This window comes from Salvelinus sp. IW2-2015, linkage group LG6.1 (assembly GCF_002910315.2).
Source record: "Salvelinus sp. IW2-2015 linkage group LG6.1, ASM291031v2, whole genome shotgun sequence".
Classification (NCBI taxonomy): domain Eukaryota; kingdom Metazoa; phylum Chordata; class Actinopteri; order Salmoniformes; family Salmonidae; genus Salvelinus; species Salvelinus sp. IW2-2015.
In genome coordinates, this window is record NC_036845.1 from 13,903,641 (window position 1) to 13,921,976 (window position 18,336).

General features: G+C 42.1%; 1 protein-coding gene across 2 annotated transcripts in view; it reads right to left on the reverse strand.

The window, feature by feature from the left end:
* Positions 1 to 18,135, reverse strand: part of LOC111965145 (raftlin) — a 69,171-nt gene extending 51,036 nt beyond the window's left edge. The window contains exons 1-2 of one of the 2 annotated variants that reach the window (XM_023989163.2): positions 17,594 to 18,135; positions 4,335 to 4,501 (exon numbers count right to left, since the gene is read on the reverse strand). In XM_023989163.2, coding sequence (XP_023844931.1) covers positions 4,335 to 4,479 — 145 coding nt within the window. In that variant the 5' untranslated portion in view covers positions 4,480 to 4,501; positions 17,594 to 18,135. The remainder of the gene's footprint in view (positions 1 to 4,334; positions 4,502 to 17,593) is intronic. The other variant, XM_023989162.2, reaches the window with a different exon arrangement.
* Positions 18,136 to 18,336: the final 201 nt, after the last annotated feature.

Genomic DNA, 18,336 nt, shown 5'->3' on the forward strand with positions numbered 1-18,336 from the left:
GGATTGTTGTTCTTCTTTCTGAAGCATCCTAGAGACAAAAGATAAAAATAGAAAGGACATTATTTGTTTCTGATATGTTTTATTTCATAGTGGCACAATTTCAATATACCAGGCGGGGAGATGTGCTGCCATCCTGTTAGAAGGTAACAGATATTTTATTACAATAGTTTAAAATGGATTTTCATTGTGTTCCATGATGTTATTTGCCCCTAGTGGAGCTTTCTGGTACTTAGAGTGTACACAAACAGGAAGTAGAGAATTCGTTCTGCACGCTTAGAAGCAGCTAAAAACAACGCTACGGTGCAGGTCTTTCAGTGTAGTTATTTCTTGTCACGCTTCAGCCTTGGAAAATATTTGTTTGTAAGTTCGATTCAAGCATTTAGCTAATGATGATAATCTTGTTATTGATAGAGTTTCTTACATATCAATGTTGGTTGTTTGCATTTACTCACAAATTGCAATGCCTTTCATGTATGATGTTAGCTGTATTACTTTGCTCGTGCGTCATGCAAACGAATTGTAAAATATACAATACTGTATTTTTGTTTACTGTTTCTAGTGTAATATGCCTGTTATTCTACATAGATGGTTGTACATTATTAGAGTAATGAAAGGAGTTTAGTTAATTACCATATGAGAAAGCAATTAGCTATATGGTTTGGCATCATGCCAGATGCATGTACCGTAGCACGTGCTTTGTATTCATGCAACTTCAAATGTATAATTACAGCTACAGTATGTTGTGTGAATTGAATACTAAAGTATATTCTTTTCTGTGTTTTGCAGTTTTACAACATAAACGTTTACAATATATTCATTCAAGAAAAGTTACGCCTTGGGAGTTTTATTGAAGACTTAGTTGTTAGCTATCTGTCTAGTTTTGCATGGGAACGCAACTCAAGGGCAGAATAAATACCCTTTGAGGTGCTCAATAACATAAATATACGTGGTGTTTTCGCTGTAAAACATTTTAAAAATCGGACATGTTGGCTGGATTCACAAGATGTTTATCTTTCATATGCTGTATTGGACTTGTTAATGTGTGAAAGTTAAATATTTCTAAAAAATATATTTTGAATTTCGCGCCCTGCACTTGAAGTGGCTGTTGTCATATTGCGCCCGGCTTCGGGCTTGCAGCCCAAAGAAGTTTTTAATAACAAGAAATGTGTGGAGTGGTTGAAAAAATGAGTTTTAATGAACCTAAGCGTATGTAAATTTCCGACTTCAACTGTACATTCACACTTTAAGGCAGATGTGCATCCTACATGGGGCAATAAGTAGCCTAGTGGTTAGAGTTTTGGACTAGTAACCGGAAGGTTGCTAGATCGAATCCCCGAGCTGACAAGGTACAAATCTGTGGTTCTGCCCCTGAACAAGGCATTTAACCCGCTGTCATTGTAAATACAAATTTGTTCTTAACTGACTTGCCTAGTTAAGTAAAGTGTGCATGTCTTGGAATATAAAATACCCATAATCATTAGTAGGCCTACAGGCTCATTCATTTGTCATACCTCTAATGTTAGGATTAGGGGGTATAAGGTCATGGGATCCTAGATCTGTGGTTAGGGTCAACATCTACCCKAAGCGTGTCTTTTCTGTTTAGGTCATATCTACATTATAAACAACATGTTGAATGGAATCAAGCATGTGCCATGCAAACACTTCACCCATGCAGTGAGAATATAATGGAAATCTAAAGTAAAACCTGATGACCGTGAATTCACTTCAATGTCATTCCCCGAGAACCGACCGCTGTTCAATTCTCCCTCTCGGAGTGGTGAACTGGGATAAATTCTGGCTCCCCGCATCCAGGGGCTAATCTCCACTCAGAACACACTACGGTGTTCTAAAATTTCACTGACCTCTCATTTCCGTGCTCCATATTCCCGCTTCCGATCAGAGCACAGGCGGAACGCCGCTGCTTCTACACGTCAGTCACACGGAGCGGTGAGAAAAGCTTATATTAACAAGAGGACTTCAGGCTCTGGGGKTTTTGCATATAAATAATGTGTCTGGAGCCAAGATGAAATCAAATGGTGTGTGTGTGCGTGCGTGWGTCTGTCAGCTGGATTTGATTTCAAGGACAAAATCTCCGTAGCTATATGCTGTCTRCTGGAAACTAACATAAGTGTGTTTTCAATTTTTCATCCTCTTGACATTTTTAAACATTTGAAATCACATTTTCGGAAATAAAATACGTGCCAAGCACTCCAAGAACCTTTCTATGTGTGTACGGTGAAATGGTTTCTTTCCACACCGGTTAGCACAGCACTCCGTTTGTCCTTTCCCTATGGGGCCATGGTGTTAATATCAAATCATTCTTGCCTGTTTGTTTCAAAGCCATTTTCTGAGGTAAATGAAAGGTAGCAGCAYGGCCCTGTTCGTGAATGTGAGTAATAAACTTACATAAAACTTGGGGTTATTGCTTGCTAGCTAAGGCTGCCTGGTATTTACAGTTGCAGTTTATTAAAAGCTCATGACACATTGCTCTTCATATCTTGATCCGGTCTTTATGTGGCTCAACATGGCCCCCTGTCATTTGGTAATTTAAGGGCGCTTTCACATATCCCCTTATGATCCTGATCCTGGAGMGTTTGGTACCCTGATCCGCGCTATAAAGCATGTGTGAAACGCAAACGAACCCTGGCTGAAACGAATCCTGGACCTGTGTGAGTAGCRGGACCAAGATCCAGGACCAGAGTACCAGATATCGTGACACAGCAGCGCGAGTTGCGTGGAWCTTTTTTCCCCCCAGTTGTWAAAGAGCTAGCTTGCTAACGTTATGGAGAATGTGCATCTTGCTAATCGCACCCTGAAACTGGTATKTTCAGGTCTTGTGAAAGCAAAACGTATTCTGTAGAATTGCTCCAGGGAAACCGAACCAGGGTGCTCCAGGAAACCGAACCAGGGTGCTCCAGGAAACCGAACCAGGGTGCTCCAGGAAACCAAACCAGGGTGCTCCAGGAAACCGAACCAGGGTGCTCCAGGAAACCAAACCAGGGTACCAAATTACATTTGTGAAAACACCCTAAAAGTAACTGGCAGTGCTATATAGTGCCTGTTTTAGAGATACATTGAGCTATGGACATGATTGGAAACAAATAAACAARAACATTTGTAATCTTCCAATTTTTTTGCCTCAATTCTCCTAGATTTGATTAGTTGAAAGTGTTTGGTTAGAGCTTGTTGCTGAGACCTAAACACTTTTTAGAACAAGAAAGTATGAACCCGGATACACAGAGGCCACATKTACATTACAAAGGCCTTATACCCAAGTAATTGGAATAAACAGGCTAGGTAGTATATACAGCCATGMGTACGTATAGTGCACTTCTGTGATCATATTAATTGTTGTGTATTTTGTAGGAAACAGCACTAACAGTTGCAGGAACTATGAATCTCCCTGTAGCCTAGTCACATGCCTAGTACAATATAATTACATACAGTAAGTTATCCGCCAACAGTTACCATAAAAAACTGCTTTAGGTAATGTAAGGATTTTCAGACAGACCCAAACACTACAGGGACACAACTACACAGACTCAATATAGTCCTAGGAGACATAAACAGGCACAGCTTTAAAACAGAGCGAGGAAGAGAACTGAGAAAGAACGAGCGAGAGACAGACAGACACAATGGGGGAGAGAGAGAGAGAGAGAGAGAGAGATGCACGCATACAGCCCCAGACACCCAGATGGTGTATCTTAGTACCCATTCTCTCCCTGTCAGATTGACTAGCTAATGGAGTCTAATAAACTGTCACAGCCAACACACAGCACACTACATCTCCCAGCTTCTCCCGGCTCCAGAGGGCTGCATCTCCCACCAGCCCACCACCATTCACACTGTTTGAATTGTAACTTCTCATGGAGGGAAATAAAGTGATGGCTATATTTATCCCCAGCTTCCATAGGTCTCTGCTGCTCGCGCCATATWCCCACCCCTGAGCCATGAGCAGAGCAGGTCTCAGGAAGCAACACCCAACCTTGCATCTCATCAACACTTCAAATTGCAACAAGAAACGCCTCTGTGGGCTGGGGGTGTGTGAGTAGGTGGGAGAAGGAGATGGAGTCTATTATGGTGGAGGAATGTATTTCCATCTAACTAAGTGTGAGGTGGAGGGCAACATGTTCTGTGGTTGGAGTGCATGTTGTGTTTGTCAGTTTAATTTCTGGTACTGAACTTGAACAATATGATAGTTAAGCATATCTTTGGTGTGTAAAAAGAGAGTTGGAAAACATAATTTGGTATTCTTACTGTAACAGTGATTAGTACATTTTTCAAACGGCTTAGAAATAACCACTGAATTCTCTCTCAAAAGTTGCATGTCTTACCGTCTTTCCCTACGAGGAAGTTGACGTATTGGTATGTGTAGGCTACGCCCACCTTGGTCTCCACCTGTGGTCTCTTCAGGGTGGAGTAGATCTTCCCTGGACTGCTCTCCTCTGATGACTTCAGCTTCCTCAGTCCACAGCCCATCTCCCCAGAGTGTGTGTGGACCCTACATAGGGAATAGATGGGGCAGAATGAGATTCCTGTAAGAATGTATGTGTGTGTGTGTGTAAATAATAATAATAATAAGGTGCGTTCATATTTTTGTCCTATTTCACACATGTACAAGTGTTTATTAATATACGTGTGAATTGGAAATTTGTTTTTTTTGCATATCCTAAATCCCCCTGAGACACGCTCGAAGAGTGGGGTCACGGCCAGGGTCTGCCATCACCTTGTTGACTCTGGGATTTAAACTAGCAACCTTTTGGTTACTAGCCCAACACTCTAACTGCTAGGCTACCTGATGCTTGTGTGTGTGAAACTGGACACCAGTCCCCAAAGCATAAAACATGTCCAATTTAGGGAGAGATGGATTAATCTCTCTATCACACACACACACACACACACACACACACACACACACACCTCACGTATGGGGCCCCAAGGGAGTCTCAGAGGGAAAACCAATAAAGAAAAACATGCTGGATAAGCGGCACCAAATAAATAAATAAATAAAAAGGCATAAATGAGCTTGATTTTTCATGGGTTCCGGAGCCCTCGTTCCCTGGGGGACAAATTAACAGAGACAACCGTGAAAGACTATGGAAAAGGGCCTCTAAAGAGCCTGTGCACCGGGTGTCACCCAAATGGCTTGTGACAGCGGTGCTGCATCTCCATTGGCTCAGGCTGGCACAGGTAATATCCCATTGTGCTCTGCTGATTAAACCCGGGAGGGTGTGATGGGGGTTCCAGGGGGCGCCGGCCCCCCAGCTGATGAGGAACGCACTGTATTATGTTCCCCTCTAATTATACGCCGTTCTGGGCTCCGCCAGCGGACTAATCCAAGAGGCCGTGGCGGAGACAGGAGGATGGGGGGGGGGAGATGGGAGAATGGGGGGGACAGGAGCGAACCGGTGCTCTGTTAATGAGGTGAGCAGGAAGAATGAAAAGGTGAGAATCAATCAAGGGAAAAAGAGGAAATGGGTGGCTGGTKGGAGATTGTTCGCTAGAGAGACGAGTTAGGTAATGCATGGCAAGTAGAGTCTGGAGAGATAGGCCACTGTAATTAGACCCTGTTGAATAGAAGTGACGAGAAGAGGGAGATGACAGAGATTCAAAAGTATTGTCATGAGAGCCACTGTCTTCCACAACACCTACACAGATATCTGTGTTTGTATTATGAAATGAAATGTGTGTATCACCTATAATCTTTGTCTCTTTTTAATAAATGTCATGCGTGTGCATAAAATGTTTAATTCATTACAATACAGRCAATGGCTTTCAAGTCAATACAAGCAGTGGCATACCACAGTTTTATTGACCATCTCATACTATTCTACACATTTTGCAAGGAGGCTGAGAGAATTTAGCATTCTTTAARCATATTTCCTGCTATTCTACACATTTTGCCATGACTTATGACCTGCCTTGCAGTGGCTGCAGGGCRTGTAGTACACCAGTGAATACAAGGAATGCTTGCAGAATCTGATGTTTTGTATTTTTGTAAATATGTTTCAAAGAAGTTTCAAAAATGGGTTTTTAAATGTTTTAAATAGAGCTCGGTGAGTCATCTCTGGGAATTGTGTAATTTCTTCTCTGTGTCTTTAAACTGGGGCTCATGCCTCCGTTCCAAAATCAGAGCACACATTTCAAATCCAAAAGAAACAAATCTTCCATTTCCCTAAAAGTGTTCAATTTCTCCTAAACAGCCCCCCAGGACTGAACTCTAAAGCAACTCGGCTCAATGACATCAATATTTTTCTGTCATCAAAGAAAACAGGCGAATACTACAGTAAAATATCCATAGTTTTTAATATTATCTCAGATGTGCTCTGTCTAAGTTCCAGTGAACTCCGGAGAGAGGCTCCGTAATGTAGTGTACAGGAAAGGCAGAAGAAGTCTGAACAAAAGAAGAGAGAAAAACAAAAGGCTGAACATTTTAGAAAAACGTAKGGGCTCTTATTCGTATAGCTCCTGGAGACCAACGGGGGGGAGTGAGGCGAGGCCGGGGTATTTTTAGAGTTGACAGAAGAAGTGTGAGATGTTTATGATTTTCAGAGTGACTGTTTTCCCTCTCAAACTTCTCTTCAGAATCGAGGTGCATGTTCTGAGCATGCCCTGTCTGAGCTCTGCCTCTATGGGCCCGCTTTGGTTAATCTCCTCTGCTTTTCAGACTGACAGCGAGGGAGTTTGGGTTACACCAGCAGTCTAAACAACGGCTCGATATTGTCAGAAAAACAGAAAGGCATTGATTCTTTGCTGAATTAGTAACGATCGGTTCACTGTTTCTTTCCTTTTGTTTGGAGTTAATTGCATTTGAGGTTTTACTCGATAAGACTTTGTAAGGCAAGATGTTATAGAAGTCCAAAGGGTTTGTTGTAACTGGATGTACTTAAATAGGACAGATATACACTGAACAAAATATAAACGCAACATGCAACAATTTAAATGATTTTACAGTTCATATAAAGGAAATCAGTCAATTGAAATAAATRAATTAGACTCTAAGCTGTGGATTTCACATGACTGGGAATACATATGCAGCTGTTAGTCACAGATACCTTAATAAACAAGGTAGGGGCGTGGATCAGAAAACCAGTCAGTATCTGGTGTGACCACCATTTGCTTCATGCAACKCATCTCCTTCGCATTGAGTTGATCAGGCTGTTGAGTGTGGTCTGTGGAGTGTTGTCCCACTCCTCTTCATTGGCRGATATTGGCGGGAACTGGAACACGCTGTGGTAAACGTCGATCCAGAGCAYCCCAAACGTGCTCAATGGGTGACATGTCTGGTGAGTATGCAGGCCATGGAAGAACTGGGGTGATGGCGGCAGATATATGACACGACAATAGGCCTCGGGATCTTGTCACTGTACCTCTGTGCATTCAAATTGYAATCAATAAAATGCAATTGTGTTTGTTGTCCGCAGTTTATGCCTGCCTATACCATAACCCCACCTCCATCATGGGACACTCTGATCACAACRTTGACATCAGCRAACCGCTCGCMCACACCAYGCCATACACATTGTCTGCCATCTGCCAGGTACAGTTGAAACCGGGATTCATCAAGAGCACACATCTCTAGCATGCCAGTGGCCATCGATGGTGAGGAGTTGCCCACTGSAGTCAGGTCAAGACCCTGGTGAGGATRACATGCATGCAGTTGAGCTTCCCTGAGATGGTTTCTGACAGTTTGAGCAGAAATTATTTGGTTATGAAAACCAACAGTTTMATCAGCTGTCCGGGTGGCTGGTCTCAGACCATACACTGTTGGTTAAGGGCTTGTAAGTAAACATTGCACAGTAAGGTCTACACCTTCGGCGCATGTGACAAATGACATTTTATTTTATTTGAAGAAGCCGGATTTGGAGGTCCTGGGCTGGCGTGGTTACACATGGTCTGCGGTCGTGACGCCGGTTGGACGTACTGCCAAATTYTATAAAATGACATTGAGGCGGCTTATGGTAGAGAAATCAACATGAAATTATCTGGCAACAGCTCTGGTGGACATTTCTGCAGTCAGCAAGCCAATTGCACACTCCCTCAAAACTTGAGACATCTGTGGCATTGTGTTGTGTGACAAAACTGCACATTTTAGTGGCATTTTATTATTCCCAGCACAAGGTGCACCTGTGTAATGATCATGCTGTTTAATCAGCTTSTTGATATGCCACACCTGTCAGGTGGATGKATTATCTTGGCAAAGGATAAACACTCACTAACAGGGAAATAAGCTTTTTGTGCATATGAAACATTTCTGGGATATTTTATTTCAGCTCATGAAACATGGGACCAACACATTACATGTTGCATTTATATTTTTGTTGAGTGTAGACAGTCATGTTTGTTAGCCATAAACCTGTTTGGTTCCTAAACTGACCTATTTTGTACCTTCTACCCAACGCCAGCCTCACAAGATGCTTTTCATGTACACGTGGATTTTGTATTGTAAATATGTGATAGTGGAGTAGTGGCCTGAGGGGAACACACTAAATGYATTGGGTAAAGTGTTATGAAATGTAATTTTTAAACTGAATATAACTGTCTTAATGGTGCTGGACCCCAGGAAGAGTAGATCCTTAATAAATATAAAAATCAATGGTTAAACATCCTTCATAACCACCAACGTCTCCACAGTTGCTTAGCACAGAATTTATGTTATATCTGCATGGGAGTAAACTTAATACATGAGCTAATAATGTACGATGATTCTGTAAAAAAGTATTTGGTTGGATATGGGCAACAAATATGGGCAACAAATATGGGCAACAATAGAACAAGAGTGATGATTCATTATCTTTCCATAATGCTTTCTAATCATAAAATAATTTGTCTTCTTGGAAGTGTCATGTAAAGATACAAATCCCTGAGAACAAAGCTCAACTTGTGATGAAAAGATCTCTTTGGACTAGAAAGGATTAGAGCAGTGGTCACCAACTGGTCGRTCGGATTCTAAGTTGATCACCAAACATTTCTGTAAAAAAAMMCAACGATAAAGCCTTGTGTTCCTATTTTTTTTATTTKTTTTGCGCCGTTGCCGGTAGGTGCACAACGATTCAGCTGCCCTAGTGCCAGGAAGTCTGAAGGTAGAACTCTGCCTACCCGACATGCCCAGAGAGCAAATCAAGTGCACCTATAGGCCTACCGCTGACCAATCAGATAGCTCAGATCACTGTGTCTGCACAGTTTCCTCGAGCCATAGACTGTAAAAAGCCTCACACACACAGCAAAATTGCTACTCTGAGATTGGTACTCTGAGATATCAAAACCAAGAAATACAGCATAGAACTRCTGGTTTTATGAGTAAGTTAATGTTTATTCAGCACTGTCAAAACTTTGTTCAACACTTTTGTCATAAATGCGCATTTTCCCTACTTCCACTCATGCTACAACCAGCACTGCAGCTGTAATTAATGAGTATAATGTTAGAAAAGTGTTACGATAAGCTTGTGTTGTTGTTATTAGCGGCTTGTGTCGTTTTTAATATGGAGGAATATTTCACTTTCTCTGGTCATAGGAATAATATGAATTGGTGTATGAGGCAAAAATAATGCAGTGTGACTTGAGTTTCGCCATCAGATGGAAGACTGTGTCCCCTTTTCTCGGTGGAGGGAGGGAGAGCGGAGGTCGAGGAGTCGGGTGAGAGGCAGCATCAGTCCAGTAATAAATAAATAAAAAATATAGAAACCAATTATTATGCTTACTTAGCTGTGCCTCACAAGTAATAYAACAAATGATCTACTACCAGTGTGATCATATACCTCATTTTTAAATATAATTCCAAAATGGTCTGAGAACAACATTGGCAGGGTAATTCAAGCATAGCCAATATGCAGTGACAATGTTTTGGGCCTATAGCCCACTGCACAAACCTCATTGCTACAGTACTGTTTTTAATTGGGTAATGTTGCATAGGCTTACGTTATTTAAGTCATGTTAAAAAAAAATCTGAGTGGTAGATCTCGGCTTGCATTTTGACTTAGAAAGTGATCTTGACTCAGAAAAGGTTGGTGACCGCTAGATTAGAGGAAGAGTTAGCCATCTCCAAACTTAAAGGGGGGCTGAACTTCCTGATTAGGCCTTGTTTTTCGGCTTGGTCATTAAGAAATGCAGCGGACATGACTGAAGGCAAACAAGGAGTTGTCTTGTGGGGGGGGGGTAGTGTGGGTGTCTCTTGTGTGTTTGTTCGCATGTGGCAAGAGTTTGTACATTCACTCTGCCAAAATGCTGCAGAGTTAGTCACTCACCCTTCTAAATAACTTGAAATAGTCTAATCAGGTCATGTGTCTTGAAGTCGCCTAGGCTAGCTAGTGCTATCTAACTTCTTTCGCAAATTAGCTTCAGCCGGGTGGTGTGCGACTGTGGCAAAGTTGACATTGGACAGCCTAGTTCTGGGGCTAGTTAAGGGCTGTTAATAATTTACGCAATGCAAATGGACCAATATTTTAATGTTGCACATATTTTAGTTATCTCATTAAATGCTTTCAATATTTGTGTTTCTACAATTTATAGTTGGTTTAAGGTTAAGTCATAGAAATGTGGAGTTATTGACATTTAAAAACTATTGTCCCATGTACAGTAAATTGTGTAATTTACTATTGGTCCCTAACTAGCCCCATAGGGATACCGAATGTCAAACCAAATTGATAGGCATTACGATCAGGTCACATGCAGCTGTGCCCCAAAATTATGATAACTTGGGTGCTGTGGGCAAATGTACAGTACCCTTCATTCCGTGACATACCAATATTTTCCTATCATCTCGCAAATCTCTGTTTTGGACAAGACTGACTTTACGACCAAAATTATCCTATTTACACTTTGTAGTCAATTTTCACAATCGAATAAACGTTTGACTCCCATCGATGCCACATAGGCATGCTGTATTCAAAACTAAGAAGTTGCTTTTCAGGGGCAGACGCTCTTTAAAACACGGCCAGCTCTTACATTGCCTCCGTCTCTACCCCGGACTTCTGCCTGTGTCTACCACAGTAACCCTGATTACCCCGGTTCTTAAATGTGACAAATAAAGCAGTTGTGCACAARGCGCAGTTTCCTGGCGGCTGTTGTGTTGTCCACTCAGGGGGGAGAGTGCTCTCAGGGGCCCGGAGCAGGGCCATTCCCTGTTTGGACTTCCTCCCTCCTTCCTTCCTTGGCTCCTCACCTGGGAGGGACAGTGGACAAGGAGGATAGGAGCAAGGGGCCCGACAGAGGTGGGCTGGGATTTAGGTTGTGTTGGTGACCATACTACAGCAACAAAAACAATTAGACCAGTGCTAATATTACATAGCTTGAAAGCCCTGTAGTTAAGATGAAAACAATGACCATAACGCATTCCCAAATACTGGGCCTTCTCTGAAAACTGGAACAGCTTTTTTGAAAACCCACAGCTAGACACMGTTTATTACATTCAATATAAATCTCCAAGGACAAGACATAATGACACACATAAAGAAAGAGCCTTGCTGAAAGATGAGGGGAGATAAGTGCTGGTAAAAACAGAGTGTAGTAAACAAGCGTCTGCTTGAGCCTCTCCAGTGCTTCAAGGCTGAGTGTCCTGGCTGGCCCGGTGGTTGGTTCGATCTGGTTCCAGCCAAGCCATCCCTCTATCGTCTCAAGGCCTGGGCACAGCCGGCTACATATGCTGCACCCAGACACACATGTACGGTAGGGAGCTATTGCCATGGGAACCAGCCCCTTTTAGAACTACTTCCCCTCTCAGGAGAATAATAGACACCAATATCTCTATTTTCCTCTCTCCAAGGGCTAAGCTCTCGTCTCTCCCTTCTCCCTTCTCTTTCTCTCACTGCCTGTAAGGTCTCTCTAATTTYCTCCCAGTCTCTGTCTTTCASGTCTGTATTTTGCATTTGCTTTGTTTGACAGTCATTATCTTGATAAAGTATGTATAATCTATTCACTCTGGGCTTTATACAATACCCTGAACTCAACGCATTTCTAAATCTATCATRCATAAACATTGCAATGGATGAGTCCGATCATGGCCAAAGTGAATGGCACACAGCAAGAATGAAAATAACAATGCGAAAGAGGAAAATCCGGTTAATAATATTATATTTTCCAAAACATAGGCACAGAGATTTCAAGGAATGACTCATTGTTTTCATGCGAACTTGCTGGAGGCGGGCCATTKTTTTATTACAGCCAACTGAAGCTAAGTTTTGCTTTTCAGATACAGTATCGACAAGTCCTTGAACATTACTTGATCAATACTGCTGCAGTTCTTGACCACCCAGTTAATTTTCTTTCGAGAAATGCAGTATCAAAGGGGAGTTTTCTTCCTCGCTTAGCGACTACAAAACAAGTGAATAGTGCATACCACCATGTTTTCCTTCCAGCAAAGGGATTTCTCTTAATATCCATTCTAAGTACTTTAAGGCTATGCCAAAGGCTTGAATAAATTGGTATCTTCAAAAGCCCATCACTAAAGAAAGAAAAAGGTACAATCTTTGCCACAGATCATGTACCCAAGCATTTCAAAGGACATAGATGTGATGCTTATGCAAGAGTATAATCCATTTAGACTGTCATCGCTGTCAGGAGAAATGCAAAGAATTACCAGTCATCTTTCAGCAAGTAATCAGGCTAAGCTGTTTACCCAAAAGGCCTAAAATACAGTGGGTAGGTACTTGTAGGGAGGCAAATATGGATAAATACAGTATGTGTGTGTAGAGTCTTTCAATATGGAAATATTATTTCAGTAATTCTCAGTTTTGGTTCTTGTTTAAAATATGTTTTATTGGAAGACAGAACTATGTTCAAGTACAATCCCAGCTAGCACAGTAGATCTGGGCCAATTCCGTCTGAGAGTCGGGGCACTCGGCTGAGAGTCAGACACGGCCGACGTCATGTGTCCCGAGTCTGGGCCGCCTTCGGCAGTATTACTTGTGGCTAGGATGTGGGGATTGAGCTCGGGCCGATTCCGGTGTGAGTTATCTGGCCCGAATGTATATATTACTTGGTGTTCGGGCTGATTCCGGTGTGAGTTATCTGGCCCAAATATATTACTTGAGGCTTGGGCCGATTGGGGCTACTCTCTGGCAGATGATTACACGGGCTGCTTTATATAATTAACATTTCATTATTTATTTTTCCATATTTTCTCATTGTGTCTGTGATCAAAAAATACAATGAACAATTAAATGAAATTCTTTAAGAGTCCTGTGTAGTATTTTAGTATTTTGATACTTTGTGCAAGGCAATTGATAAGCATTAAAATCTTTGTGGATGGAGCCTCCCGAGTGGCGCAGCGGTCTAAGACACTGGGTCGCAGTGCAAACTGCGTTGCTACAGATGCTGGTTCGAGACCTGTGCCAGCTGCGACCGGGAGACCCATGAGGCGACGCGCAATTGAGTTAGGGGAGGGTTTGGCCGGCCAGGATGTCCTTGTCCCATCGCGCTGTAGCGACTCCTGTGGTGGGCCAGGCACATGCACACTGAAACGGTCACCAGGTGTATGTTGTTTCCTCCGACACCATTTTTTTTTTGTGGATGGGTATAATTTGTATGTATAAAATGTATAATAGTAATATTTAAAATGACTAAATCGGGTAATTTTGTATACATTTATTTAAATTAGCATCTGGCCACTTCTGGGGAGATTCTGGTTAAGATGCCGGCAAAGTCGGCTGAATTCCGGTAAACGGAAACGGCCCGATGGTACTTGGGCCGATTCTGGGCAGTCATTCATTTTGATTCCAGGCAGAGTTCGACACCCGATTCCAGACGATTCAATCAGTTCCAGACCCCAGGAAGAGGGCCGCTTCTGGGCCGATTCCTCATTGCTAGCTGGGATACTGTAAAGTGCAGTAAACTTGTAGACTAGTGGTCAACTTTATCCTACTCCCTCTGTGAATGTTTGCACTGTACATGCTGAGGAGAGTAGAACATCAATTAAGGTTTAATTTCACTGCTACCAAACCCGGATCCGGGAGCGCCCCGCACAGTAAAAAGCTTGACTAGCATAGCCTAGCATAGCGTCCAAAGTAAATTATTAGCATCTAAATATCATTAAATCACAAGTCCAAGACACCAGATGAAAGATACAGATCTTGTGAATCCAGCAATCATTTCTGATTTTAAAATGTTTTACAGGGAAGACACAATATGTAAATCTATTAGCTAACCACGTTAGCAAAGACACCATTTTTCTTAGTCCACCATTTTTTTTCTCCACCAGTAGCTATCACCAATTCGACCAAATAAAGATATTGATAGCCACTAACCAAGAAAAAACTTCATCAGATGACAGTCTGATAACATATTTATTGTATAGCATAGGTTTTGTTAGAAAAATGTGCATATTTCAGGTATAAATCATAGTTTACAATTGACCCACCATCACAACTCGACTAGAATAAATACAGAGAGCAACGTGTATTACCTAATTACTAATCATAAAACATTTCTTAAAAATCACAGCGTACAGTAATTGAAAGAACACAGATCCTGTGAATCCAGACAATATTTCAGATTTTCTAAGTGTTTTACAGCGAAAACACAATAAATGTTATTTAGCATACCACATGTGCAAACATTACCCCAGCATTGATTCAAGGCAAAGAGCGATAGCGTTATCACCACAAAATATATTAATTTTTTCACTAACCTTCTCAGAATTCTTTCAGATGACAGTCCTATAACATCATATTACACAATGCATATAGAGTTTGTTCGAAAATGTGCATATTTAGCGGCACAACTCGTGGTTATACAATTAGAATAGTGGGCAAAACTTAAACATCTGTCCGGCGCCATCTTGGATTAGCACCTATTCTAATCGAAAACTATTCATAAACTTGACTAAAAAAATACAAGTTGGACAGCTAATGAAAGATAAATTAGTTCTTAATGCAATCGCGGTGTTAGATTTTTTAAATTAACGTTACTAGACATACAGTGTGCGTTACAGCCAGACCAGTGCCGCAATAAGGCGACCAAACACTTTTACATTTTTCCACATAAATACGGAATAACATCATAAATAGCTCTTACTTTTGGACGAGCTTCCATCAGAATCTTGGGCAAGTTGTCCTTTGTCCAAAAGAATCGTTGCACGGTTGTAAAACATCCTCTTCACTCTGGATTAGCAGCTAACAATAGCTATGTCGCACAGACATGCCCAAATGGCCAAAGTGCAATACTAAGGAAATGTCGAAAATAGCAATATACTCGCATAAACTGATATAACTCGGTTTAAAATAACTTCGTTATGATGTTTCTAACACCTATATCGAATTAAATTACAGACGGACATATCTAAGGCCGATAACTGAGCGTTTCAAAATGCTATCCTGAGGTCTTGCGTTGCGTAATGGCGGAAGTCGAAAAGAAAGCGCACCTCGTTCCTTGGGGCTTTATAAGCTCTGAGAAATACGTAGAAACACCATTCCACTTCTCATTGGTTACTGACATCCAGGGGAAGGCGGGTGCAGTTCATGACGACCATAGGGCACATACAGAGCTTTAAACTGATCTGAGAACAGAGTCTAGTTTTCAGACGTTCGCAGTTCCTGTCATGCATTTCGCTCCAGAATGAGTTCTGTTCCACCCACAGACATAATTCAAACGGTTTTAGAAACTAGAGATTGTTTTCTATCCAATAGTAATAATAATATGCATATTGTACGAGCAAGAATTGAGTACGAGGCAGTTTAATTTGGGAACGCTAAATGTCGAAGTTGAAACAGCACCCCTGTAGTGAAAGAAGCAAGACTTTCTAATCTATTCAAGCCAATTCTACTCAGTACCAGATAAATCTCTACTCCCTGGTCCAATATCAGACATATGGGAACTGGATTAAAATGGAAGTTTGAACGTCAAGCAGCTGGACGACAGAAGTCAATGTTCAGAAAATCTGTGAACATGATCAACTTTATGAAACACCCAATAGTGAGTTCCTACTATGTAGGCCTTATAGATTATATCAGGTGAGTATTCAATTTAACAACGTAATTATGTCATGAAACTGTTTCTGCTCTGGCTCCTCGCTTCACCTTTTGCCCATCTATTATTCTCTGTTTCAAATGAGGCCTACAGTATGGAGCAGATACCACAATGACTTTCCCATTCAGGGCTGGCCAGTTATATTTGGGTTATGGCTAGTCTGTGATGCAGTAATTTGGGGGTTCCTGTTGAAAGTGTTTCCGTGTGTGTGTGTGTGTGTGTGTGTGTGTGTGTGTGTGTGTGTGTGTGTGTGTGTGTGTGTGTGTGTGGTGTGTGTGTGTGTGTGTGTGTGTGTACTAGCTCGTGACCCAGCAACAATAGGGTTACAGCCCAGCCTCATAACCAACCAGCTGGAACTGATTAACAGTTCACTCAAACTCTCTCTCTTTTTCACTCACTCCCTACGCTCTCTCTCATTCCTTCTCACTCTCATTCTTCCTGTCTGTGTGCATTCCTCTCTCATGCCCTCTTCTCCTTTCTCCTAACCTCTTATCCTTCTCACATCTTCAACTCGTTCGCTCTACTTTGTCCCTCCTCGCTCTTGCTTTCTCTCACACTGGCAAACACACACACACTCTCTCTCTCTGCAGTAGAGCTAAGGTTTAATACTGTATGTCAAGCACATCTTGAAACCATCAGGGTTCAGTGATTGGAGCCAGGTAGACATTTTTGGCATTCTCACCCCTCTGGTACCACACTTCCAGTTCTCTGCTCCAATGACTGGAACGAATTGCAAAAATCACTGAAGCTGGAGTCTTATATCTCCCTCACTAACTTTAAGCATCAGCTGTCAGAGCAGCTTACCAATCATTGCACCTGTACACAGCCCATCTGTAAATAGCCACCCAACTACTCATCCCATATTGTTATTTTTTTTTTTTGCTCCTTTGCACCCAGTATCTCTACTTGCACATTCATCTTCTGCACATCTATCACTCCAGTGTTTTATGCTAAATTGTAATTATTTTGCCACTATGGCCTATTTATTGCCTTACCTCCCTAATTTTACTACATTTGCACACACTTTATATTGATTTTTATATTGTGTTATTGACTGTACGTTTGTTTATCCCATGTGTAACTCTGTGTTTTTTGTGTCGCACTGCTTTGCTTTATCTTGGCCAGGTCGCAGTTGTAAATGAGAACTTGTTCTCAACTAGCCTGCATGGTTAAATAAAGAACTAAAATAAATGTTAAAAAATGTGACTTCAAACCAACCAGCTCATTGATCAGCATGATTACTGCTCTGAGCATGAGCAGGTGTTTATGTGTGTGTGTGTGTGTGTGTGTGTGTGCGCGCGCACGTGTGTGTGCATGCGTGGGTGTGTATGGGAGGAGTGTGGGTTGGTGATCAGGAGTTTCTTGTAAGACATTGCACACAAGCCAAACTTGTGGCTTGCGGCATCCCTTGACTGATGCATTCATCCTCATTAATCTGCCTCTGAACGGTTGTCATGCTATAAACAACTAGAACACTAAGTTGTCTGTGACTTCTGACCAAAGAGATGTACAGTCTGTCTTTATCAGTGTCTTTTCCTGTAGGCTACATATTTATTTTCTCAAGCCTTGACAAATAAGGATGTGGACTAGTGGTAAACACATGCAAGTTGAAGTAGAAAGAAGAGGGAGTTACCTGATCAGAAGCTGTTGACTACAGGAGTTGGAAAGTTCACTGTTGAGATCAAGAGAAAGCCACTGGAACGGCTCCTCGAACAAACACACACATTCTACTGACAGGAGAACAGCACCGCGCAACAGTCCACGCTCAGATCCTCTGCGATTCTTCACTCAGGTCCTGCAGATACAGCTCGAACTGAGGCTTTCGGTCAAAGAGGGAAAAAAAGACAACAAGAAGACTAAAATCTGGATGGGATCAGTAGCTCTGCCAGCTTATTCTATCCTCGCCAGAGGCTCACTAGCTAACGGTGCGCAGCAAACACTTTGAGTGCGTGCGTTTAGGTCATGCTCAAAGTATGCATCGGCTATGTTCTGCAAGCTCAGGGAAACCACATCCTGTCACATATCTACCTCCTCTCTCTCTCTCTCTCTCTCTCTCTCTCTCTCTCTTCCTCTCTTGTGATTGTCTGAAGCGACGGAGCGCTCTGACCCAACCTCTGTTCGGCGCAGCCCCTCCACCCCTCTATCTTTCCCTCTCCCTCTCTTTCACTCACTCAAGGCTTCTCCGGGAGCCGCACCAGTTCCAGTCGACTGACTGAAGAATCCATCTGAGGATGAGGCTGGGGGAAAGAGGGAGGGCGAGAGGGAAGGGGGGATGCCAGAGAGAGAGAGAGAGAGAGAGAGAGAGAGAGAGAGAGAGAAAGAAATGAGGAGAGGTGAGGAAGCAAGAAAGGGTGTACAAGGAGTAAAAGTGGATAA